The 27,267-nt window shown below is 44.2% G+C and overlaps 1 protein-coding gene across 1 annotated transcript in view; it reads left to right on the top strand.

Annotated features, from left to right (window-relative positions):
* The window catches only part of PRMT8 (protein arginine methyltransferase 8), an 87,402-nt gene that overhangs the window by 16,236 nt on the left and 43,899 nt on the right, over nt 1-27,267 (top strand). The window contains exon 2 of the mRNA XM_037166831.2: nt 18,999-19,184. Within this exon, the coding sequence (XP_037022726.1) occupies nt 18,999-19,184 (186 nt within the window). The remainder of the gene's footprint in view (nt 1-18,998; nt 19,185-27,267) is intronic.

Below are 27,267 nucleotides of genomic sequence, written 5' to 3'. Positions count from 1 at the left end.
GATATCTCGGGAGTGAGGAGGCCCAGTCTCACACCAGGCTCTCCCAGCCCAGGCTTACAGTGTCAGGACAATAAGTCCCCACAACTTCTGGCTGCAAAAACCAGCAGGGACTGAATTGGTGGAGGAATGCTGGAGCCCCAGACAGTTTGTCTTACAGAACCCATATATGGACTCACCTACTCAGACTCACTCCCTCTGAGTTCCAGCATTGGGGTAACAGCTTGAAAGGCATCAGTGGCATACTAGGAGAAACTGAAATGTCTGGCATCAAGGCAAGTGTAGGCTATTGTCTCTTTTCTAAACTGCCCTCTACCCCCATAGAGCCACAGAGCCAGCAATCTGGTGCCATATTTGAGATTCCATCAACCTGTCTAACACTGTTTGACTTGCCTTGGAGATCCCCAGAGACTCTACCCCACCCAGTTTACAGGCCCACCCAAGCTGCTTTTCCATATGAGTGGCTGGTCTTGGCTCATGCCACACAACTTCCTAACTCCTCTAGTCAACAGCTGGCCACAGTGAGCCCCAGGCCTAGCGCTAGCAACAGCCAGCCTAGATTCCTAGCTTGGCTTCACCTGGGAATCTCCAAGCCCAGCACAAATAGCAGCCATCTCAGATTGCTTTATAGCTCAGGCATAGTAGCCCCAGGCAAAATACAGGTAGAGGCTGAACTTGGCCTGCAACACCCAGAAGACCCCAGGGCCAGTGTACCCAGTGGACAACTACAGGCCATGTCAGAGCACCTCCACTGCGCTCTTGCACAGCTGATTCTCCACAGAGGGCAGAGGTTGGTGGTAAGTGGTCACAGCCTATCCTTAAAGCTGACTGGCCTAGATAAATCCGTCCCATTGGTCTGCCAATAGCAACCAAGGGTCAACTACAAGAAGAGAGTGTACTCAGCCCACACAAAGGGCACACCTTGAGTACCCAGCTTGTGTGATAGGGGAGGCTGTGCCACTGGACCCTACAGGACACCTACTACATTAGGCCACACTACCAACACATGGAGTCCAAGCAACTCTACCTAATACATACAAACAAACACAAGGAGGCTGCCAAAATGAGCAAAGAAACATGGCCCAAATGAAAGAACAGATTAAAACTCCAGAAAAAAAGAGCTAAATGAAATGGAGATAAGCAATCTATCAGATACAGAGTTCAAAACACTGGTTATAAGGATGCTCCAGGAAATTGTTGAAGATTTCTACAGCATAAAAAAGATCAAGTCAGAAATGAAAGATACACTAATTGAATTAAAGAAAAATTTACAGGAAACAACAGTAGAGTGGATGAAGCAGAGAATCAAATCAATGATTTGGAACATAAGGAGGCAAAAACAACCAATGAGAGCAAGAAGAAAAAGGAATCCACCCAAAATGAGGATAGTATAAGCAGTCTCTGGGACAATTTCAAATGTCCAACATTCATATTATAGGGATGCCAGAAGGAGAAGAGAAAGAGCAAGAAATTGGAAAGCTATCTGAAAAAAGAGTGAAAGAAAACTTCCTTAATTTGGTGAAGGAAATAGACATGCAAGTCCTGGAAGCACAGAGAGTCCCAGATAAGATGGATGCAAAGTGGCCCACTCCAAGACACATCATCATTAAAATGCCAAAAGTTAGAGAGACTCTTAAAAGCAGCAACAGAAAAGCAGTTAGTTACCTACCTATAGGGAAGTCTCCATAAGACCGTCAGCTGGTTTCTCAAAAGAAATTTTGCAGGGTAGAAGGGATTGGCAAGAAATATTCAAAGTCATGAAAAATAGGGACTTACAGCAAAGATTGCTCTACCCAGCAAAGCTATCATTTAGAATTCAAGGGCAGATAAAGAGCTTCCCTGATGAGAAAAATCTAAATGAGTTTATCATCACCAAACCATTATTATATAAAATGTTAAAGGGACTTATTTAAGCAAAAGAAGATCAAATCTATAAACAGTACAATGGCAAAAAATACATATCCATCAACAATAGAATCTAAAAAACAAACTAAGGAAACAAGAATAGAGACAGAATCATGGACATGGAGAGCATTTTGATGGTTGCCCGATGGGAGTGGGGTACGGGGGAAAGGGTAAAGAGGTGACAGGATGAAGAAGTACAAACAGGTAGTTACAGAACAGCCACGGGGATGTAAAGTACAGTATAGGAAATGGAGTAGCCAAAGAACTTGTATGCATGACTCATGGACTTGAACAATAGTGGGGGATTGCCTGAGGGAGTAAGGGGGTGCTGGGTGGAGGTGGGCAAAGGGAGAAAAATCAGGACAACTATAATAGCATAATCATAGAATATAATTAAAAAATAAATAAAATATAAAAAACAAAAGAAAATGCACTTAGCACAGGGACTGGTCAACAAGTCATGGCTATTGTTACTTTGTTAGGGGAGTCAGAAAAGACACCAGCAGTTTCAGGGGTATTGTGAAGACCATAGGAGGGGTGCCAAGGAAGCACCTATAAAAGGGAGATGTGCCTGGTGGTTGTAGTTCTGGAGGGAGAATTTCATGACACTCAAGTGCAAAGGGACCATGATACTCATGGAAAGGGAAATCCCATGATACATAGTAAGAGACTAAGGGGTCTGGCAAAACACTGAGGTCTTGTCATTCTGTTGAGCTCTATCTTTCTACAGTGGGCAGATTACATGTGCTATGAATGATTTCTTCACCAGGACATTTAACATGGTGGGAGAAGGTGATCCAAGTTCTGCAGGGAATGACATCTAAGCCTCATTGAAGTCTTACTGGAGTTGTCCACATGTGGGCTTTGGCAAGTAGGTGGCAGAAGAGAGGGAGGAGAGGAACACAGGTACCAAGGCCAGGAGGCACAGGCACAGTGCAATAAGGGGAGGGCAACAGGACTGGAGCAGCATTTGAGGAGGGTACCTGAGGAGTAGGCAGGAGTCAGATTGTGGTGGGGCAGGGATGATGAATCTGAGAATGAATCTGAACCTGATTTGTAAGGACTCTGGCAGTCCCAGTTTACAGTTTGGCTTCATGAAAAAAGCTAGCCCAGCCTTCCTGGGCTCTGGAGTGCTCAGCCTCCTTCTGCGAGATGGCAGGGAAGAGAGGGCCATTTATGTGGGGGTGCATCTTAGAGGTAGCACAGATGGGGGGAGTCAAGCATAGGCAGGTGGGGAAATGCCCTTCTCCACAACGTGCCTTTGGGGCTCTCTGGGATAGAGCTGCCTCATGTGGGACTGAGAGTGGGCCTCCAGGACTGACTTCCAGCTGCTCTGTCACTATGCTTTTCAGTCCTGTTGTTTGCATAGTTGCCCCAGGCACTTTGTTAATAGAATCATTCATTCATTCATATGCTCATTTATTTATGCCTTCAACAAATATTTTTTAAACACCTAGTCAGTGTCAGGTAGGTTCTATGAACTGGAATTACAGTAGAGCCTGATGCTCCCTGTATTTATAGAGCTTTCATTTTATGGGGAAGACAGATACAAAGAAATAAATGAATTAATGTCAGGAACTGATATGATTTCTGAAGAAAATTAAAGTAGGTAAGGGAATAGAATAAGGTAGAGGTGGTAGTGTTTTCAGATAGAGTAGTCTTGAGAGGCCACTCTGCAAAGGTGACGTTTTTGACTAAAGAACTGAGCGAGGCTATAGAACGAACCATTCATACGTATGGGGAAACAGCTTGTACAAAGTCCTAAGGTGCAAAGTCCGAATGAGTTTTGGGGGTGTAACAAGGAATAGAATAAAGGCCAAGGTGACAGAGACTGAATAGCAGGAGGAGGTTGCAGAGGTTTCAGGGACTTCCAGGCATGTAGAGGATGCAAAAGTTCGGGAATAAAAGTTTAGAACCACGGGTCACTGAGGGGATGGCCAGTGAATTTGGGGTTTCCTGCTTCTCACTTTAGCACATAACCTTCCTGGGCTTCTAGATAAGGCTTTTTTCCCAGGCTCCGGGACTCATAGGTATTCCCAGGGAATATAGCCTCTTTGTCTTGTTTTTCCCCTCTTTCTCATTATTATTAAATTTCATTATTAAAATTAAAGGGCTGCTTTCTTACTCCTTTTGAAAGTGAAGGGACTGATGGGATTGATAAATGAATTCACACTATGGTGTTAATTCGACAAGCAAATACTTAATGTGTTGTATTTTTCACCCCTGCCTCACTCAGCCTTTGATTTGGGAAATTAGGAAATGATAGGAAAGACAGAATGGGAAATGCTGCATCTCAATTTCTTAGTTTTTAAGTCCAAGGTTGCTTATTTTAGTGATTTTCAAACCATCAAACTAATTTCTCTCCTTGTGGTTCTATCATTTTTCTTTCTTTTTTTAATCATAGTCAAATAAACATAACACAAAATTTACTATTTTAACCATTTTTAAGTGTACAGCTCAGTGGTAATAAGTACATTCATATCATTGTACCATCACTACCATCCATCTCCAGAACTTTTTTTATTTTTCAAAATGAAGTTATATACTTATTATTGTATACTAACTCCCCATTCTCCCTTCCCCAGCTCCTAGCAACCACCATTCTTTCTCTCTGTGTGGATTTAACTGCTCTAAATACCTCAAGTAGGTAGAATTCTACAGTATTGTCTTTTTGTGACTGATTTGCTTCACTCAGTATAATGTCCTCAGAGTTCATCCATGTTGTAGCATGTCAGAATTTCCCTCCTTTTTAGGTGGGGATAATGGAATAATATTCTATTACGTGTAAGTACTATGTTTTGTTTATTCACTCATCCATTGATAAACAACTGGGCTGCTTCCACATTTTAGCTATCATGGGTAATGCTACTGTGAACATGGTGTAAAAATATCTCTTTGAAGCCCTGCTCTCAATTCTTTTGGATATACACCTAGAAGTAGAATTTCTGGATTGTACAGTAACCCTATTTTTTATTTTTGAGGAAGCACCATACTGTTTTCCACACTGGTTGTATCATTTTATGTTCCCACCAACAAATGCACAAAATTCCAGTTTCTCCACATCTTGCCAACTCTTGGTTTCTGGGTTGTTTTTTTTTTTTATATATATTAGCCATCCTAATGGGTGTGAGGTGGTATCTCCTATTTTAGTTTGTATTTTCCTAAATATTGGTTCTATCAGTTTTTGCTGAATATATTTTGCATGTCTTCTATGAGATGAATTTACATTTGAAATTGGTATGCCCTCTTACTGAAGTGACACCTTTATCATTATGAAAAGTTCCTCTTTTTTTATACTATTTGCTATAGACTCTACTTTGTCTGATATTAATATAGCTACCTCACCTTTTTCCTTGAGTTAACATACAATTTTTTTAATCCTTTTACTTTTAACTATTTTTTAAACTTTAAGTTTCAAGCAGGATGGCATATGGTTGTTTTTAAAATCTAGTTATGACCATCTCTGCATTTTAATAGAGGTGTTTGGGCCATTTATTTTTAATATGATTAAATATAAATATTGTGCCAATGCTGTCGGGTTTAAATCTACCATTTTTCTATTTGTTTCTGTATCACTTATCTGTCCTGTGTTACACTTACACTTTTTGAAGCCCTTTTATGGTGGCAATACTGGAGTATTTCTTATGATTCCATTTGATCACCTGTGCTGGCTTATTTTTTTAAACTTATGTGCTTTTATAAAAAGTGGCTTCTTTCATTTGCAGAGTATATATGGAACTTATCACAATCTAACCTCAAGTAGTATTACAGTGCCTCACATATATTATAAATATTTACACCAATATACTTTAATTTCTCCCTTTGGGGGCCTTGTGCTCTTGCTTTTGTGTATTTTGTTCCTACATATGTTATAAATCTCACAAGACACTGTTGCTATTTTTTATTTAAATAGTCAATGGCCATTTCAAGAGGTTTAACCAATGAGAAGGGTGTCTCTTACATTTACTACCCGTGTAGTAACCATTTACAGAGCACCTCATTCTCGGCATGGATCCAGACTTCCACCCGGTGTCATTTTCATCTGCCGGAGGATGTTCCTCCAACATTTCCTAGAAGGTGGGCCCATGGATAACAGAAACTTTCAGCTTTGTTCTGTCAAAAAATCTTTACTTTGCTTTATGTTTTGGAGATATTTACACCGTGAATAGTATTCTACCTTGACAGATTTCTTTTTTCCTTTTGGTACTTTAAAGCCATTGTTGCCCTGTCATCCGGCCCGTGTTGTTTCTTACAAGAACTTGGCTGTCATCCCTGTATCAGTTCCTCTGTATGTGGCAAGTGTTCATGCCCCCTCTGAATGCTTTTAGGATTTTCTATCACTGATTTTAAGCAATTTGATTGTGATGTGACTCGGTACAGTTTTTTTCCCTTTTATTTCTTTTCCTCAGGGCTTATTGAACTTTTTGGATCTGTAAGTTTATGATTTTATCAAAGTGCAAATTTTGACCATCATTCAAATATTTCCTTAGATATTGTTCTGTTTCCTTTCCTTCACAGACTACAGTTGCATATGTACTAAAAAGGCACTTGAGATTATTCCACAGCTCACTGATGTTCTATTTAACTTTTCTTGTCTTTTTTCTCTTTGTGTCTTATTTTAGGTATTTTTTATTTCCTGAGTCAAGTTTACTAACCATTTCTTCTATAATATCTAATCTGCTGTGAAGCTAATCTTTTATTACATATAGTTTTTATCTCTGGAAGTTCTGTTTGGATTATTTTTATATCTTCTATATCTCTGTTTAACATGATTAATCTTCCCTCTAGTTTCTTGGACATATGAATCAAATTACAATAATAATTTTGAGGAGCTTGCCTACTAATTCCATCGTCTGTGTCCTTTCTGGGTTGATGCAGAGTGACTGGTTTTTCTTTCTCATAGGTAATATTTTCCCATTTGTTTGGCAAGCCTGATAATTTCTGACTGAATGCCAGACCTTGTTGGTACTGGATATTTTGGAATATTTAGTATTTCTAAGCTTTGCTCTAGGATACAATTAAATTACTTGGAGAATGTAACCCTTTTAGGTCTGGCTTTTAAGCTTTGTTTGATGGAATCAGAGAAGTCTTTAATCTAAGGCTAACTTCCATGACTGAAGGAAGAAAACCCACACCTCTTCTGAGTATTCATGAATTATGAGGTTTTCCTCTCTGGCTTGGGGGTACAAGAACCGTTTCTGGCCCTGTGCGAGTACTGTAGGCTGGTCCCTCTATCTTTTCAGTAGTAATCTTCCTGGCCTCAGGCATTTTCTTCTCGTGGATGACTTGGGCGGTCTCAGAGGAGACCTGAGGGCCACTCTGTCTACTCTCTGCAGGGACCCTTCTCTGCAGAGGCTTTAGCATTCTTCTTTGCAAACCCAGATGCCTTGCTGTCCTGACTCCCACCTCTGTCTCCTCCACTAAGAGCTTTCCTCACTCTGCCTGGGTTCCTGTGCTCTGCACCACTGCTCAGACATCCCCTCCAGGGAATAAGCAGGGCCACCGCAGGGTTCGCCTTGTTTGTTTGTCATCTCTCAGGGATTCAGGTTTTCATTGCCTGATGCCTAATGTCTTAAAAACTTACTTTTTGCATTTTTTGGCTTATCATTGGCTAACTTGATGTCACCACTGGAATAGACCTGAATATTACCAAAGGCCTGACATTGTTCCTTCTCTAGCTGGAATATCAATGTTTTCAGTGAATACTTACATCAGAATCTCTGATTAAAAGAGTCAGTCATTTCTGCTAAGAATGTGGGGTATAAATCTATTTATTGAAGTAAATAGTTTGCTAGAACTTGAAGGAAGGTATCTAGAGGAGCCCACGGAAACCAGACAAGAATCTAGATTAAGCTGGTGTGGCTGTGGCCTTGGCCCACAACTTGTGATTTGCTTTCTAACTTATAACATGATGTTGTAATTGGTTTTTCTCTGGCCATTGGCTTAATGGACACATGATGGGGCCGGAGACTCTGTGAGGGGTCAGCTCTAGGGTCCTGACCAGCTGTGTCAAACTCATTTTCACTGGGGGCCACAGCAGCCTGTGCTTGCCTTCAAAGGGCTAGATGCAATTTTAGGACTATATAAATGTGACTACTCCTTAACAGTTAAGCAAGAACTTGGCGTTACCGCTGGATAGAAACGGGATGCTGGGCTGAATAAAACAAGGTAGAGGGCTGCATTCGGCCCACGGGCCTTGTGTTTGCCGCCTGTGCTGTATGGGTTAAATCAGCTTCTCTGAGCCACAGAAGCATTTCCTGTAATTCTAGCCTCGCTTTGCCTGGGTGTGAAGGGATTGTTGGAGAAATGTCTAAGAAATAACTTGAACCTGTATTGAAGCCACTAGTAATCTATGTGGATGGAATTATGGGTGCTTATTAAATGTGTTTGATATTTGCAAGATATTTTCTTCTGCTAGAAGTCTCTGGGGATAAGACACTTCTCAGTAAAGACATTTGGAGTACCTCTGAACCCTCCAGAATGTTGAGTATTCCTAGGACTCTGGTGATTATTCTGTTTCATCTTTCTTGGGTGGCTCCTCCCTGCCCTCTCAGGGGGATGGAAAGGTCTCTGAGTGCATGGTAGGAAGGAGCCTCCTTCACTCCACTTTCATAACACATTTATGAAGGGCAAAGTTGACTCAGCTGAAGTGTAAGGAAACTGTAATCATCACATCTTCACTGAGCCCCAGCTCTGGGCCAGGTGTTACGAGGAAAACAATGACACCCGAGGTCTGGTTGCTGTTCTGAAGGAATTTATTTTTTCACTGTAGAACACCTACAATTGTGAGACAATTTAAATGATACCATTTTCCAACAAAACAACAAAGGTTATGACCAGTTGCAGAGGCCATAGGAGTTCAGGATAAGAGCAAGGCAGACCAGGTGTCAGAAGCTGGAGAACATGACTGACTTTCCATGATAGCAATTCCATAACTCGCAGAAAGCTCTGAGGAAGTGGGGAGCCTAAGGCATGGGCAATGTGGATGGTGAGGACCAGGGTCAAACAGCCAGCAGAATGGAGTGACTGGGGCAGCCAAAGTCAGTGTCTATTGCCAGTGAAGGGTCCAGAGAGCATCCAGAAACTGCATCAAGAACTACCATCACATTTCCAGAGACAGAAATCTGACACCTCTGTCCCATACTTTAAAATTTTCTCCAAACATTTACATACTCAGCATCTTTCAGTCCTTAGAGTAGGCCTGTGAAAGAGACAGGACACACCATTGTTGTCATCTGACACAAGAGGAAGCTGAGGGTAGGAAAGGTTACTTGGCTTTTGCATAGTGACCTGAATAGGGGAAGAGAGAACCGAGACCATAATCTACAGGTACTCTATCTGCCTGACACCCTCTGTACCCTTGCTCCCATGACCTCAACCTCGGCTAGAGTCACGAGCCCAGCTCAGGTCCCACAGGAATGATTTAACCCAAATCTGAGACTAAAACTTGGTTGGCCACCAGGGGCGGTACAGGTGTGAAGGGATCGACTGTGTCTAGAAAGACACACCTGTCTATAAAGGAAGTGGAGAGGGCAGCCAAGTGCTCTGTGACCTCCTTCAGGTCACAAGAGAGAAAGAGGCTCCTTTTGCCTTGGGGAGGGAAGTAGGAGGAAAAAGAGGGGAAGTCTGCTTTTTAAGCCTATTAAGGAGGAAGAGCCATGAGCCAAGCATCCAATTAAACTGACATCTCTTGCAGCCAAAATATCTGAGGGAATAAGAGAATTTAATATGTGGAGGCTTGGGAGAAAAGTGACTAATAGCTGGAAAACAGCCCCCATTTATTATTATTTTAAAAAAGGGCAGGCCAACAAACCCAGTGGATTCCTTCCTAGCACCTCCTGGTCCAGGATCCAGAGGGAGAGGTGGGTAGGTTGCAATGTCATTTTGATTTGAGACAGGCACTGTGATTATACCACAAAGTGACAGTCAGGGGTTGTTGGGAAGCACCAGGACACAAAGCCCCTGGCCTTGACCTGCACAGTGGCCCTGACAGTGACAGCATGTTAGGGACTGGCCCAGAGTCACCCAGCCTGAAGGTGGCTTGCTATGAGAACTCAGGTGTTTTCTGTAAACTCTCTCAGGTATCCTTGGCCCTGCTCGGACATAGTCTGGGAATCCCAATAGCACTGGGGCAGCACCAGGCTGGCCTCTGAGGGCCACAGCAGGGGTCCAAGAAGAACAGAAAAGGCAGGTAGCTATCTCCAGCCCTGTCCAGACATGGATTTCACAGGCAGTATTAGGGGAGCCAGTTAATCACCCAGCTTGTGGGTCTCACCCACACAGGTTCTGATTTCCTGGGTCTGGGTGGGGCCTGAGACTCACTCCAGGGGGACTGATGCAGACTGCAATAGAGAAACACCATCCCAACTCTGAGTCCCACAGATGGTTCCCTCAGAACATTAATTTCTAGATATATTTATAGATCTTTCAGGAAAATAGGGTTCCATAGCCACAGATTTGGTAGCACTGGACACCCTGATGCCTTTTTGGCTATCCACAGTTCATTTCAGTAAATTAAAGGCTTAAAAGGAGTACAATTAAAAAGTCTCTTTACATTTTGCAATATATACATATATCAAACTGTTACATTGTATACCCTAAACTTACACAATTATACCTCAAAAAAGCTTAAAAAATAAAAGGTATCTCTTTAGCTATTTGCCCACAGGTACATCATCAGGGAATCCACCATGGAGTACCTATTCTGTGGAATACAATTCGGAAAAATGAAACTCTAGCCCAGAGGTTCTCCAACTTCGTGATGCATCAGAATCAAATAGAGGGCTTGTGGGAACAGATTGCTGGGCTCCACCTCAGAGATTCGAAATCAGTGGATTTCCAGTAAGGCCTGAGAATTTGCATTTCTTACAAGTTTCCGGATGATGCCAACTGATGCTGGTGGTCTGGGGGCCACACTTTTCGAACCACTGCCCTAGACCCCTCTGTAGGCCCTGGCTCAGCCAAGGATCCTGACAGGCCTCCTGGCAGCGTCCCCTAGTGGGAGGATGAGGACTGAGAATGATGAGTAACTGCACCTGAGGAAAGAGGATTCCAGGAGCACAGCCTTGGCGGGGGCTCCACTCTTAAGGTAGTAAAAAAGCATGTGAGGATGGGCTATGCTGAGAGACCAGAGTTGTAGTCAGAGACATTAAAGCAGGGAGGTCTCAGTTGGGTGACCATAGCTGATACTCTGTGACGTGCATGAGTGTATGGCCCTGCCCCAGAGTAACCCAGAGTGTCTGTGCCTTTAAAAACCCTACTCTAGTGAGGCATGTGAGGATGGCTGTTGACAAGGGAACAAGCCAGGGGGCCCTGAAGTTCATGTACAGAATGACAACACCATCTCGCAGGACCAACAGCATCTAGGCCCTTCTCCCATCCCCCAGACTCCCAGACTTCTGACGCTCTGCCCCCCTGTCCTGGGAGAAACAGTGAGCTAGGGCTATCTGCTCTAGCCAAGCGCTTCCTTCTGGGGAGGCTGACTTCAGTATTGTTTTGCTGGGCACCATCTTTTAGTCCAGATGCTGGGAAACATCGGTGTGGGAGAATCAATATGAGGGTGGAACCAGGGTGGTCTCTGGCCACAGCAGACATGAAAGCTATATATTTGTGGTCAATAGGAGCGGTCCCCATGCCATGCAGAGCCTTTGCTGGCCTTGTGCTGCCTGACTCTCTACCTTTGGAATGTTGCCCTCAGGTGAAGCTGTGGTCCATATCTAAAGGCAGGCAGACAGTGCTTGAAGAGCTAGCTCTATGTCAATGTCAACTACAAGGGCCACAGTTGAGATCACATCTAGTGAGTAAACGTGGGGAAGGAGAAGGGAGCAATGTGGGTCTGAGGGTGACCCTGGGGCAGAGTCAGTTGTGGAAATGGTTTAGGTGGGAGGAAGGAGAAGTCATCTGGGAAGAAAGATGTGGTGAGACCTGGGATGGGAGGCCCCCTCCTCCCATACCCTCCTTTGCTCCCCTTGTCATGCCTGCACCCCTTACAGTCTCTTTTCTGTCCTTCCACAGAGACTCAGGGCAGGCAGGCCACTGCTGAGGACAGACAACTCAGGTTAGAAAATGCTTTCTTGACATTTGAAGAGCAGAGCAGGAATTGGCTCCTCATGTGGAGCCTCTTGTTCTCAGGAAAATCATTTTCACATCTTGGGCTGGTGCCAGTTAAGAGCCATTTAGAGCCCCATGAGCTTGGGTTAACTTCAGCTGCCTGGCACAGAGAACACTGGCTGCTCTCTGCCTGGCCGCTTCCCCCTTCAGATTGCTTTCACCTCCACTCTCCTTCCTTAAAGCCTCTTTCTTTTCCCCACCACCCCTTTCTTGGAGGTTCTAGTTCTAGACTGGCCTGTGTGAGCCTAGACATATTCCTTTCCTTGTGGGCCCCAGCTTCTTCTTCTACGAACTGGAGCTGACCCCATTCCCTTTTGAACTTGGTCACCTTGAAGAAGTACCTACCTGTGCCTACATCTGTCAAGGCACTTCCCTCTGTTTAGTTATTGCCTGTCGACATTCTGTCTCCCCCAGGCCTGGGCCTCCTGTCTGGGACAGCTTTGCCACCCATTTCTGAGCACAGGGACTGGTTCCAAGCGGTGGCTCCGTTCAGCTTGGCGGGACTAGACTGAGCTGACCAGAGTGTCTGTGACCAGGCTACAGCTTGGCATCAGATACTGGTTTACATCCTGGCTCTCTTGCTTTCTAGTTATGGGCCCAGGCACTAGACTGAATTTTTTGAGGTCTAATTTTCCTCATCTATAAATTGCAGTGCCTCATTGAGTTACTATGAGGACTTTATTAGATGATATTTATAAAGTGCTTAGCAAAGTGGACCCTCAGTTAATGTCAGGGGTCATCATCATCATCAATCATTAACCCTCATTTTTAGGCAGAAGCAGGGTCAGGTAAAAAAACGCTTGCCCTGAATCCTCACCCATGCCTGTGGAAGTTCTACCCACCCTTCAGGGACCAGCTCAAACCCTTCCTTAGGAAGCTGTCTTCCTCTTGGCACCTCCTTTATCTTATGTGGTAGGGCCTGGGCCCACTCACCCAGGAAGAATGGGGTAGACTAGAAAATTACAGATGGTTTACTGGGGAGGAAAACTGTGCTGAAGATGTCCTGGGAAAGGCCAGGACTGGAGGTAGGTTAGTGTCTCAAGAGCCCTGATCGACTGTTTGCACTGAGACTGGAAGACAAAGTCACACATCCTAACAGTGGGAGGTGGCCCTCAGCAGATCAGGATAGCAGACAGTGTTGGGAGACCTTCCACAGATGTCAGTGCTCTGAGCTTGGGCTGCTTGGGAGGAGGTGGGGTCAGAGCAAGGCAGTGTGTGTTGTATGCATTGGGGCTGCAGGCATCCTGAAAGGTCAAATCTGAAGGCAATTATGCAGAAATAGTTACCACAACCAGACAGCAGAGCAGAGTGGCAGAGCCGGAACTCCAGGGTGACCTGAGCACAAGCTCCCAGTGCTGACCTAGAGTCAAATGTCCCGTGGGAAGGGAAGTGGGCACAGGGAGCAAACTGGAGATGTGACAGCCACGGCTGTGGGGAAATTGAGGTGGCGAGGCTGCAGTCAGTCTGGCTTCCCTGCCTGTTCCCAATAGCTTCTTGACTCCTCAGTCCACATATACAAGATTGGTTGATGTTTGAAGGCTGCCTTCACCCAGAGCCTCTATTGACCACTGTGGCCTGTGTAGGAGTCAGGACTTCTGACTTTACAGATGAGCCCACCATCATCCCCCAAGACCCAGCCCCTACATCTCTTGAGTCTTTCCATTTCTATAGTAAGGCAGACAGATGGGCCAAAGACTGATTTTTTTCAGAGCCCCTTCCAGCAGTCTTTCACTGTGGCTGAACCATCTTTAATAGCTCTCAGAGGTAGGTCTGGATTCCTATATGCCTACATGAGGACCTAGAGGATCCTTGTACATCTCTGTTTCTTCCAAAGGACCCGCAGGGTGCCTTGCTGCAACAAATGCTCACCAGTACTTGTAGAATGAAAAGCATCCCTCAGGTAGCTGAATGCCCAGGGACCATGGGCCACTACTGTTTCCCATCCCACCCCCAGCCTCCTGGGACAGGGCACACCTATGAGCTCATAGGCAGAGTTCAAGTCTCCTCTATAGGAGGCTGAGCTGAGCTGATGACAGTCTGTGACATCAGGGATGGGGCCAAGGTTGCCTCTTTGTTCCCATGACCTGTGTGGTTATTGAGCTAAATGACTTCCTCTACCCCCCTCAAAAAACCCCTTTACTTCATGAATGCAATATGTGGTGCATAGAAGACACTCTGTAAGTTGGCTGTTGGGGAAACAGTCTCAGGGAGCCCCATGGAAAAGGGGACCTTGGAATCAGAGTTGAATGGCAGCCAAGGGGTGCAGGAGCTACCTGCGATCTTTACCACACATGCTGTCTGAACCAGCTAGAACTTTTTCTCCTCTTAATATACTTTAATGGAGAGAAATTATACTTAAATTGGGGTCAGCTTGGTGTACACGGACTTTTTCAGGTTCAGGGGTGACTGCACAGCTTCCTGAGCAGAGCACCCTTTTGGATCTGCAAGGCTGTATGGCAGTTGTCTTTCTTGGTGCCCTTGCCCCATCCCTGGAGTGCAATGTGTGGGTTGTGTGTCCTCAGAGGAGGGGCAGTCACAGAACTGGAAGCGTGAAGGCACATCTCTCTCCCTGGGACCCCTGATGCTTTCAAAGTCCTTGGAGGTTAATGTTTCAGCTTCTCTCCCAGGCCCAATCTCACCCCCTCTACCTCCTTTCCTGAGGGTCTCTCCCTTATGAATGCTGCAGCCCTTCCTCTCCCCATTCCCCAGTGCAGATGGTTTTCTGATCCAGAGTGCCAGCCTCAGCTTCCCTCTAGAGCTCTGGGATCACATTTCACTTTCTTTCCCACTATTACCTCTTTCTATTTACCAAAGCAGCATTACTAATGGCATACATTTTAGAAACTATAAACAAGCACAAGAAAGAAAAGAATTAACTGTTGATAATCCTATGATAATCCCAGAGTCCCCCTTTATCACACATAGGCATGAATAGGTTTTAATTTTCAAAATGCAATCGCACTGTCTATTCTTCCCCAACTTGTTCTTCTCAACCCACAGCTTATCGTGATTATATTTCTGTGTTAATAAACACTCTTCCACAGCATGTAAAAGGCTGTGTAATGCAGCCTATACTGTGTCAATGTACCATAGAATATGCAATCAGTTGTGCTTTCTGGAATCAATTTAGAGGTTCCTCTAAATCAACTCCTATATTTTGCCATTAAATAGTGCTATCACAAAATTCTTATAGCCACATGTTTATGACTATCCATGATTCTTTCCTGAGGATAAATTACAAACAAGTGGAAATATCGGGCTAACAAATTTGGGCTTTTAGTACTTTTAATAGACTTTATCAAACTACCCTCCAAAAAGTTTCACTAGATATGTATAAAAGTACCTATTTTTTGCAACCATTAAAAGTGCAGGGTTTTTAGTAGTTTGAGGGGGTAGTTGAACTTATTTGGTATTTAAAAATAATCACTTTTTATTTGAGTTTAAAGTTATCTGACTTCTAAACAGGTTAAACATTTCTGTGGGGTGTTAATTTGCCATTTGTGTTTCTTTTCACGTGAATTGGTTGTAAGAATTTTGTCTGATGTTAAATTGGGGATGTTCTTCTTTGTCTCATTGGTTTGTAGGAGCTCTGTCCCTGCAAAGGATCTTAACCTTTGTCTGCCATGCATGGTAGAAATGTAATCTCAGTTTACCACTGGCCTTTTAATTTGGTTTGTGATACTTATTGACTGGGACTCCTTGTTGGCTTGCTAAACATCTTTCCTTACATGACTCAATAGCATCTCACGGTCACATAGTGAATTGAAATTCACTGCCCATCATTTCCCTGCCCAACCTGCCCTTCTTGCTGATTTGCTTATTTCTGTTCATGTCACCGCCACTTGCCTAGTCCCCCAGCCTTGAACTGTGGGAGCCACTTTTGGGTCCTGGCTTGCTGTCAGTAGCCAACTTCCATAGGTTCTGTTTCTGCAGCTTCTTTGGCAGGCAGCCCCTCTCTCTCAACCGTCCTCCAGGTTCCCATTATTTCTTCACTGAACTATGCAAATAGCCTCATAATTTCATACCTTGCCTCCCCAATGCCAGACCTTCCACCCTTCCTTTCTTCTCCTTGCCCCTGTGGTAGTCACCACATTAATCTCCCTAAAGTAGAGTTCAAACAGAACTCCGTGGTTACAAACCACCAACAGCTCCCCATTGTCTTGTGTTTAATTACATCATAGCCCAACCATACTTTTTCTTCAGCCCAATCTCCCACTATCTCAGCCACATTGTTCCCCAAATGAGCTCACTGATTTCCAGCCCCTTTACATCTTTGTTCAAGCCATCCCTTCTTCCTAGAATCCTTCCCACCACCTCCACCTACCGAAATCCATTCAGAAAGCTTCCCATCTACCCCACCACTATTATCCCAGGATTTTCTGACTCTTTAAATGGAAAAAAATTCTCTCCTTTGAGCCCCCAGCACAATTTTCTTGAGCTTCTGTTGTGAAACAAATCTATTCCTTCATCTAGTGGAGCCCCCGGCAGCCTTATACTCCTACTAGACAGCAGAGTCCTTTGAGGGCTCTGCCCTGTACATCTGTTTCTCCCACAGGACTCACAAGGTGCCTCACTGCAACAGATGCTCTTGAGGTACTTGTGGAGTGAAAAGCACCATCTAGGTAGCTGAATGCCCCTAGGTAGCTGAATGCCCAGGGATCATGGGTCACTGCTATTTCCCATCCCACTCCCAGCCTCCTGAGACAAGGCAAACCTATGAGCTCATGGGCAGAATGCAAGGTCCCTCTGTAGCAGGCTGAGTTGGGCTGACAGCCTGTGACATCAGGGATGGGGCAACAGTCACCTCTTTATTCCCATGACCTGTGGTTATTGAGCTGAATGACCCTCTACATCTACTCATCCATTCCCCTCATGAATGCAATGTGCATACATGGTTGACACTTTATAAACTGGCTGCTGGGGAGTCTCAGGGAGCCTTGGAATCAGGGTTGAATGGCAGCTAAGGGGTGCAGGAGCTACCTGTGACCTTTACCACACATATTGCTTGAACTAGCTAGGATTTTTTCTCTTAATATATTTAAATAGAATCAAGATTGGGGTCAGCTTCATGCACAGAGCCTTTTTCAGCTTTAGAGGTGACTCTGCAGCCAGCAGGGAGTGTGCAATTGACACGGCCTATTTTTAGCTTCCCTAAAACCGTGACCAACATCCTAAGCTGAGGGTGGGCACACCTGCTGCATTCTAATGAGGCAGCCCTGATTGCCTCAGCCAGCCAGCCTGGGAGCTCTACGACCTGAAATCTGATGTTGCTAAACTGGGAAGTGTGCTTATTTCCCAGAGGCTGTAGCCTAGATACACCAGGAAAATGGGAGCACCACACCCCCCACCTGGCTTCCCTCCAGCCCAGGGTGGCCTTGGGGCTGTGCCTGTAGCATAATGAAGGGACAAAGTCACTAGTTTTTCTTGATCTTGCTCTGTCCTAGAACCTCCCTGTTTCCTTTGCAAGAAAGGAGGTAGAATGTCTGAGCTGACCCAGCTCACAGTTGAGAAACTTGAGGCAGAGAACAGGGACATGTTTATGTAATCTGAATTAAACACACACACACACACTTCATCATCATCATCATCATCATCATCTACTTATTAGTGTATTATTAGTGTTCTAATATCTTTACATATATTAATTCATCAAATTTTCTGGACAACTTCTTCAGGGAGATTTTATTTAGATCTCTGCATACAGAGGAGGAAACTGAGGCACAGTGATGACAAATGACTTCCCAAGGTCGGTTGTTGGCCAACAGGCAGCATGTCTGGGTTTCAGAGCCAGGCAGTGTGAACCCAGGTTTGCATTCTCACACTGTGCCATCTGCCTCTCAATATTTATTTTTCATTTTATTAGAGCCAGGACAGGATCCAGGAGCCTTGATCCTCAGCCCCAGACAACCAACTACAGGATATACCGCCTCTCTGTTTTTAAAAATGCTTCCATGCTTTAAAGCCTTTGCTGTGCTGTGCACACTGCATTTCCTGCACTCTGGGGAGGGAGGCTCTTCCGGCAGAGCTGTGCTTCTGCAGGGAGGCTTGAACTTCTGGATCCCTGAAGTTCCCCAAACTTCTGTCTACTCCTCCCTCCTCCCTTTGGCCTATGGAGGTGGGGGGTGGTTAGTGGTGGGCAGCAGCAGTGAGGTGTGCCACTGGGCTGGGTGCCAGGATTGGGGAACCCAGGAAGGGCAGTGAGTGTAGTGCCTGGGCAGGTCACCTACAGCCTGGGTCTTCCCAGTTCAGAGTAAACTTCTGCTGAAGTTCAGAGCAAAACTGTGAATTAGAAACCAGAGGGCAAGACAAGAGATGTGAGATACCAGAACCTAAGAGATCTGCATCTCTGGGGCCAAGTGTTGCCTATTGGGTGGAGAGAAGCCCATGGGTGTGACCATCCTAAGAGGACAGGTTGGACTCATTTTAATTAAACAAACACTTAGTGCTCAACTCTTTTCTAAGCACTTTATGAACACCAACTTGTCTAGTTCTCAGGTCAACTCTAAGCAATGGGAACCATTTTATTCCCATTTTAGATATGGGGGAACCAAGGCTCCAAGAGGTTAATAACTTTGCTCAAGTTTGTATAGCTAGTAAATTGCTGGGCTGGGATTCAAGTTTCAATAGACTGGCCCTGGAATCTGTTCTCTAGCCACCAGGCTATGTGATGCTATGCTATACATCTTTCCTTTAATTGAATGTTTACTATTTAACAGATGTGGAAACTGGGGCTAGATGGGCTCAAGTCACCTGACTAGTAAGAGATGGAACTGTGTTAAATCCAGTCTGTTTGGCTCCTGAGTAGCATGCCACCTCAGCCATCAGTGTGACTGACACAAGGCTTGAAGGCACCATCCACCTCTCAGAAGTGGCTGTTGTGGCCGACTGGAGCTGGGCTTAGGGGCTGGGAAGGAGGAAGGGCAAAATGTCAGAAAGCAGCACCTTGCTGCCACTGTTAACACCAGGCTCCCTTTTTTCACCCTCAGGTGAGCAGTCCCCCCTCTCAGCTCCCTCAGCCTGTGGTCCCACCCAAGCCTGTGCAATGTATCCATCATGTGTCCACTCAACCCAGCTGTCCAGGACGGGGCAAGATGTCCAAGCTGCTGAACCCAGAGGAAATGACCTCAAGAGATTATTACTTCGACTCCTATGCCCACTTTGGGATCCATGAGGTAAACCATCCTGAGCTGGTGGCTGATCAGGGCAGGCTTGACCCTGCTGTTTCATCACTGTTCTGTGAGGCAACATGTGATCAGCTCTCTACTGTCATGCAGTGAGTCCTCCCTGTGGTCCAAGGCCCCTGACCCTCTCTCTACCCATGGATCCCTCTGGGAGGGATTTAGGGCCAGGCCTGGAGCAGGTGAGTAGGTAAAAAAGTGTGTCTGTGTTTCTCAGCTCATGAGCAAGGAGAGCTCAGGGTTTCTTGGTTTTAGAGTCTGGTACCTGTGTCTCTTCCTGATCCTCAGTTCAGGTGATTCAGGTGGACTGAATGTCTTTGGTCCTTGCTCTAGGAGCTATGATGCTTTGCAGCTAGGGTCCTAAGGCTGAAAGGGTCTTCTGGAGGTCACAATGTCTCATCTTGAGGCAGAGATGAACCCTTAGGTTTGTCCTGGACCAATGAGCACCTCTAGGGGAAGAGATGCAGTAAGCCTGCTAGGAAACCTGGCCCAGGTCTGGCACCTTGATTTGATTCTCAGGAAATTTCTACATGTAAATGGTTGTCTTGAACCATAGCAGGGAAGACTTAAGTGAGGTGTGGCATAAAACAGAGCTTCCTGACGAGAGGGTTCCTGACTATAGTGGGGGCACAATGGCACCTTTACCCTCAAGCTGCCTTTATCATCTTAAGCACTCTCTCAAGCCACTCCAAGTAAATGACTAATATTAACTGAGTGCTTACTGTTCTAAGCACAGCATATGTATCATCATTTAATCCTTATAAAAACCCTACAGAGAAAATATTTCTGTTATTTCCTCATGGTATGAAGAAATATTGAAAAAGAAACAAAGATTTGCTTGCTATGCAAATGCTCTTTTCAAAATTTAGTCTCGAAGCTCCTCCTCCCAAATAGATGCTTCTCTAAACCCTTCCTGTGTTGGAATGGCCATACTGCCATTGCCAGGTGGTGTTTAATAATGATAACCAGCGTTTTTTTTTTTTTTTTGAGTGCTTACAACAAGAGGGCTATTCTCCTCAGCATTTTATATTATTGATTCATTTATTCCTCAGGCCAACCCTATGAGGTTGGTATTATTATTTGTCTTCATTTTACAGATGAGGATATAAGACCCTAAGCATGACATTAACCTTCATTCATTCTTGCTGGTTCCTTTGCACACAAGGTTACAGGCTAATGAGTGGCAGAGCTAGAAATTAAACCTTCACATTTTGGGTTCAGGGGCTTCATTCCTAACTATGATGCCACACATATTCTAAAACGGTTAATTCTTTCTGGGAAAGAATTCTTTCTGGGAATATTGACTTTGTTCCTGTTGGTTTCTTTCCAACTCCATGTGGAGGTAGAGAGTGGGGGCTCAGCCTGGTGGGACTCAAGGTTTGGCCCCCTGAGAACTGTTCCCCACAGAAAAGCTTAGGCCTGAGTTATACAGTGGGGAGTGGGATTGGACCCCATGTTTTTACCTTTGGGGACCTGGGCAGTCAAGCTTGCCACTCTTGGTGGATCAAATGCCTTCTAAGTGCAGATGGGTGAGTTGTCACACCTTCCGTGATCCTGCTTTCATGGGGCAGGTGGGTTTGGGATGGTGCATGGAGCCCTGTCCTGGGCCTATGAGAGGCTCTGGGAGGTGTAAAGGACTCCTTCAAAAGCTCTCCTCCTCAAGACCCTGCCTCTAATGAAAGGATATGCCCTCCATGTGACAAATTCTAATAGGCCCATGGCTCTGGGCTCCTAGTTCAGGAAAGATTCCTGGGAAGAAATAGCCATTCTAGGGGCTCTAGTGTGCTTCCCCTTAGGCCTGCCTGAAATTCCTTCTGATAGAAACCAGCCAGCACAATGTGCACCTCATGCCTACCCCTACCTAGTCTGCAGGCGTCACTCCCCCAGGGAGCCCCTCCAACTGACTTTTCCAGCACCTCCCTCTGAATTGCTAAGCTGTTGGTGAGCAGCACTTTGGCACCTAGGGTGTGCTCTCTGAGGCTATTAGTAACATCTATAATTCCTTTAACACCTGGTTTCCCACCCCCTAACCCTTGGCATACTGTCTGATTGGCAACAGTTTACTGACACAGTAAATTTCATTGCTCAGATGATGCTTGGTTAGCACCATGGCTGGGCATCCAGCAGGATATGGTCTCCACTCAGAGAGGAGGGTCATCAAATAAATATTACAGCAGATGTACTCAGTTTCATGTATTGATACAAAAATTTGCACATGAACATATATAAACATAGTGTAGACTGAGCTAATTAAGTTGGAGTAAATCTACACTTCATGGATAACATGTCTTTCCTTATCTGACCTAGAATAGTTTTAGCAATCCTTCACATCAGGAAGTGCTTCTGATCACCTAGCTTAAATAGCTCCTGCTGCTGAGGCTGGCCATCTCTGGATTCTGGCCTCAGAGAAATGCAAAGGTCTGCAGCGTAGGGATGGCTAGTTTTCTTCCTCCCTCCCTAGTTGGAGCTTTTCCTCTACCTTGTTTTGGTTTCCAAGATCACTCTCCAGTGGGGAGATGGTGGCTGGATGGACTCTTAACAGTGCTCTTTGAAGAGAGAGGTCCTCCTTATTTCTTGTTATCAAGTGCCAGGGATCTCCATCCTGTGCCAGATGCCTCACAGAGATGCCTTTGCCTCTTCAGTCTGGGCAAGACCCATATCTCAGCCTCTGGGGCCAAGCTGGCCATTTGGCAAGCTTCTCCCGTCATTAACAAGGTCACAGGGCAGGCAGTGGCCCTACCAGCTTGCTGATTAATAGTTATCAGGGAGTGTTTAGGAAACATGGTGTGGGATGGCTTGGGTTTGATTAGTCTGCAAATACAAATGAGAAGTGCTGAGTTTGGAGGACACTGTTGGGAGCTGGAGAGCACAGCAGGAGGTGGTTCTGAACACTTGTTCTTCCATCTCATGACTCCAGCCTGAGAGGGCTTCATACTCAACCTTTAGAAGGCAGGGATGAGGGAGAGGGGGCACAGTGGCCTTCTATCACAGGACCTCTCTGAGAAGAATGGAACCCTGAATACAGGCGTGGAAGTGACAAATGTGTGCCTACTGAGGCCTCTGTTCAGAGTAGAGAGAGCCAGCTCTGTGACCTCCCAGATTCCAGTTCTGCATTCTTGGCGTCTGTGACAGGCCCTGGGCTTGGTGCCTCAACTGCCTGCCAGTGGGGCTGTGTTCCCAGCCCCCAAGCCCTGGGCGCCCATCCCACTCCTGGCCAGCTCAGTTCTTTTGACAATCTTACTGCAATTTCTTTGGAACCCTTCTTTGGGGCCTCATTCTCCAGCAATTAGTCAATGTGCTGTCACATTGTATTTAATAGGCAAGAGAGCTGGGAGACAAAGTCATCCACAGCTGGGGGCTGGAAATTGTCCTCACTAGAGAGTGGCATGCTTATCTGGAACGTCTGAGACTTCATTGGGTCATTTTTTCACAGGGATGATTAAGGCAGGGGTAGAGAAGGAAAGAGCCTTTACTTTGGTCAGGCCAAGTGGAGGAAGATTTGCTAAGTCATGAGTTCTCTTCTCCCAAAATTTGTATCTTCAGACTTAACTCCTGTGTTCTGAAGCCTTAAGGAGGGGAAAAGGGGGCCAAAGAAGTGGCAAAAGCAATGCATTTAAGGGGAGAGGAGCATTTGGGCAGCTTCATTACAGCAACAATGGGATCTGCAGAGGTATCAGACCAATCTAAGTTATCAGGAAAGGCTGTGAGGGCATTTAACCTTGGCTGTGAAAGCTTTGTCTTTATTTTGGTTCCACTGTCTGCACACCCTGAACAGTTTCCTTGTGTGGACGAGAAGGGTCATCACTGTCACAAAAGCCAGAGCTGACACTTATGTAATACTATATTTATTTAATGATCACAACAGCCCTTTGAAGTCGATGCTCTCATTACCCCACTTTCGGAATGGGGAAATTAAGATACAGAGGCTGAGTGATGTTTTGGATCAGAGAACTCAAAAGCATTGGTGCATGATTTGAAAGTAGGGATTCTGGCTCCAGAACTCCTGTGCCTGGTTCTGAGGAGAACATCTTCAGTCCTGTGGTCTCGCACTTTGAAGTCTTGCCATTTTGATGTCTAGTAGTCTTGTAGTGTTCCCAGATATCTCCTGTAGGGAGAGGCTTGAGCTCACATTCAAATATTTTAGAGCCAAAAATGAACTCAATCTGACCAAACCTTTACTTATTCAAATTCTAGTATGATCAGATATAGGAGCACTGGGGCAGCACAGGAAGTAGTGGCTCTGCTGAAAAGCAAATACAAGATCTTTTGGTCCCTGTGGCTGAATTCCACATCTCCAACAGAAGGATTAAAGCCACAAGCCCATCCTAAATCTGCTCAACTCCTGATTGGATTTAACTAACCTGCCCATCATTCTAGCTGCCTAACAAAGGAAAAGACATTCCTTTTTGGAAAAAAAAACAACAATAAAAATTAACTTCATCTAGTAGTATTTCTTACACATTATCTGCAATATAAAATAAAAATTATAAGGCATGAAGAAACAGGATAACGTGGTCCATAGTCAAGAGGAAAATTAGTCAACAGAAGCAGATCTATAAACAGCCAATGTCTTAGAATTATCGGAAACCATTGTGAAATAACTATAATAAATGTGATTTTTAAGTCTCCAAGAAAAGATAGGTATAGTAGATGAAATCCCACAATAAAATACAAGATCTAAACTAGATATTTACTGGATGAGATTAATAGCAGATAAGATACATAGAAAGAAAATATCTATGAACTTAAGGACAGCTAAATAGAAATCACTCATAACGAGAAAAAATTGAAAAGCTCAGTGACTTGTTGGATGGAATCAAGTGGTAAAATATGTGAGTAATTGGAGTTTCAGGGGAGAAGAGAAAGAATGGGACAGAAAAAATATTGGAGGAAAGACAGGTGGATAAATTTCTAAAAGTGACAAAAAATAGTAACTTCTGTATTAGTTTACTCAAGCAGTGAAGCCACATCAGAAACAACTTCTACAATTGGAATTACCACCTGATTGTGTCTAAGACAATCCCTGGTCATTCTCCAAGACCCATCCTGTCTCCGCACAGGCCAAGCAGGCACACTGAAGAGGGATGTAGGTCTCTGGAAATTAGTCTCCTGGAATAATGTGTCTCATGGAATTTAGTGTCAGTTCAGAGCTAGTGTCCGGTAATCCTGAAAAATCTGTTTTTTTCCTCCAATGTTATTACCCTGGTAAATGGCTTCAGCCCTCTTGGGGAAGGCTGGGGAATGATGAACAGCTTGGGTTTTTGGCAATGTGACAGAATTTTCCCCCATGAGACATGCCCATTCAAGGGGTTCTGCGAACTGACTCAATCAGCTGAGGGGCCATGACTGTCTGTTTTGGTGATTTAAGCCAAACTTCTGTTCACTAGACCAGTAACTTTTCTGCTTAGACATATTAAGCAAGAATTTAATATGCTTCCCATCTATATCTTTTCTGGAGACACTGTGACCAACTAGTAAACATCAGAGGTCTTGTCAACTCATACTGTTCTGAAAATCTTTGGCTCCTGTGTCCATCATGGTAACTATACCTACCACATCTTTGATGAGTAAGTGCTGCAATTTGGCCCCTGCTACCTCAGGATCCCAGTTTGATATTATTCCCATAGCATTTATAGATCTCAGTTCGATGGTAGAAATTCCTTCTGTAATTTCTGACATAGAGAAGAGCAACCACAGAGCTCTTTGAGGATGCTGGGCTCCTCTTGTAAATTTATTTCTCACAGCTGTGGTGTAAGTTGTGCACTCTGACATTGGTGAGTAGTTCTCACATGACAAATGCACTCTAACATTCTAATTCCTTAAGCCTTTGGGTACCTCCCTCCTCAGCATATGGAGAAAGTTCTGACTTTTCAATTTCATTTAGTGTAGGCTAACTTTGGGTTCTTGTTTCAGTCAACCAACCAAACCAATAGTTACTTTTATTTTTTATCTTATTTAATCCTCACATTTGTTTGTTAGAAACATGTGAGGATATGTTTATTGATTTTAGAGATAGAGTGAGAAAGGGAGTGGAGAGAGAGAGAGAGAGAGAGAGAGAAACACTGGTGGGAGAGGAACCATTGATCAGTTGCCTCCCATGGCCCAATCTGCAACCTTTTGGTGTACAGGATGGTGCTCCAGCAGAGATGCTTGGCCAGGGCTAAACCAAGAGTTAGAAGCATTTGAAGCCCCAGGAGCTAAAATGGTGAATCCAGAATCTATGTTTAGTGGTCCTATATTAATAAACTTGGCCCAATCCAACTTTATATTCCTTCCATGATGATCCCACACACCTAATCCCCTAATATACATTTCCATATATATATTTCCATATATATACACACACACATATATATGGAAATGTATATTAGGGGTGTGGGACACACACACACACACACACATATATATCTTCCAGCTTTCAATCTATATAAATTAAAATATCACACATTTCTTTAGGTGTGTATCACACCCCCCAATGAGTCACACTTTATACACCCTTTGGGACCTGCTTGGAGTTGAATCTAGTTGTGGGGGTAGGTTCTGAAAAATCAGCAATACCTTGCATGCAAGTACCTCAGAGGAAACCAATGCAATTCTTCAGGAAAAGGAAAACTTCCTCAGGCAGGGGTAGGAGATTCTATTGGCAAAGACTTTGTGTAATTTAGGACTTGAGGATGCAGCTTCATCCAAAATTGCCTATATGTTCCAATTCCAATATTCAAGATCCCATATCTTCCGAACAGATGCCTAGACTTTAACAAAAAGATGCAAGGATGAAAAAAACCTTGCAAGGATGGGAGTTCAATTGGTGGTGTAATTTGGGCACTTGCAAGATTAGACTTTCAATTTGGTTTCCAGAAATTTTGGCCCTGACCTACAGAAAATAAGGATTTTTTTGTCCAGAGAAGTCATAGAAGATTTAGGTACTATATACAGACCCTGATGGAGAATTTTAAATCCTTGTACTCATGCTTGTTTTTTCCTAAGTTTTCTAGCAAAGGTAGCAGTAATTAACCAACCAACCCACCACATTATATTCCTTATTTTCACTAAAATGTGCTAAGGTAACAAATACTTGGTCACCCAGTGTCATCTTCCATAGGCCCTTTATTACAGGTGTCTACATCTAAAATTTGAGTGACTCTTTGCCATTTCATGTTCATGACTATCAGTGCCCTCTTTACCAATGGCAATAACACCATTAATGCTTTTAAAAGTCAGAACTGATTCAGAGAACACAACCGTAGGTTCTGTTCCTCAGGAGCTATTCTTGGTACAAAATTGTATCAGTCAGGGTTCAACAATGGAAGCAGATCCAGTAGGATATATCTACATGTGTGATGTTGGAGCTTGAAGTTTAGCACAAGTAACTAAAAAAGAAATTTGGATATAAAATAAGGGGAGATCAGAAGCAGCTATAACACAGAAGCACAAGTTTGAAGCCTATGAAGACATGTTGAAACACATTCATTCTATTGCCTTTGACCTTGGTGGCAAACATATCCTATAGAGCTGGGGTATTTCACCCTAGAGTTGAACACACATAAACCTGGCCTAGGAGTCAAAGAAGCTGCATTTGAAGGCAGAACAATTGCAGCAGCTGCTTCATGCTAACGAGTGTGGAATCAACACATCAGTAATAACATGTGTGTACTATAAAATGGTTCCCACCTCCTTTTTGCCTACCAAGTCTCACAAGAGTCTCTCTCATAACACATTGTAACTGGAAACATAAGAAAGAGAATTCTATGAAGTGTAGTTCAGGTGGCCAAGGTGACATGTTTTAAAGTCATTGGACCTGGGTGTACAGAGTTTCAAAAACATGAAGCAAAATCTACAGAACTAGATGGAGAAAAGTACCAATCCTCAACCATGGTTGAAAATTTGTTTTAATGCTTCTTTCTTGGTAATTGATAGAACAAATATACAAAGAAGTCAGTAAGACTAGAGAAAATTTGAACAGTTTTATGACACAATCAAATAACCTGACCTAACTAGCATTTATAGAACACTGCACTACTGATGTACAGATGGCACATTGTTGTTGAGTGCACATTGAAAAATTCAGTAAGATAAA

The sequence above is a fragment of the Artibeus jamaicensis genome, unplaced genomic scaffold (genome assembly GCF_021234435.1).
Source record: "Artibeus jamaicensis isolate MK-2021 breed Jamaican fruit bat unplaced genomic scaffold, CSHL_Jam_final contig_1028, whole genome shotgun sequence".
Classification (NCBI taxonomy): domain Eukaryota; kingdom Metazoa; phylum Chordata; class Mammalia; order Chiroptera; family Phyllostomidae; genus Artibeus; species Artibeus jamaicensis.
The sequence above is the reverse complement of the archived record's forward strand: the minus strand, read 5'-3'. Positions and strand labels throughout refer to the sequence as shown.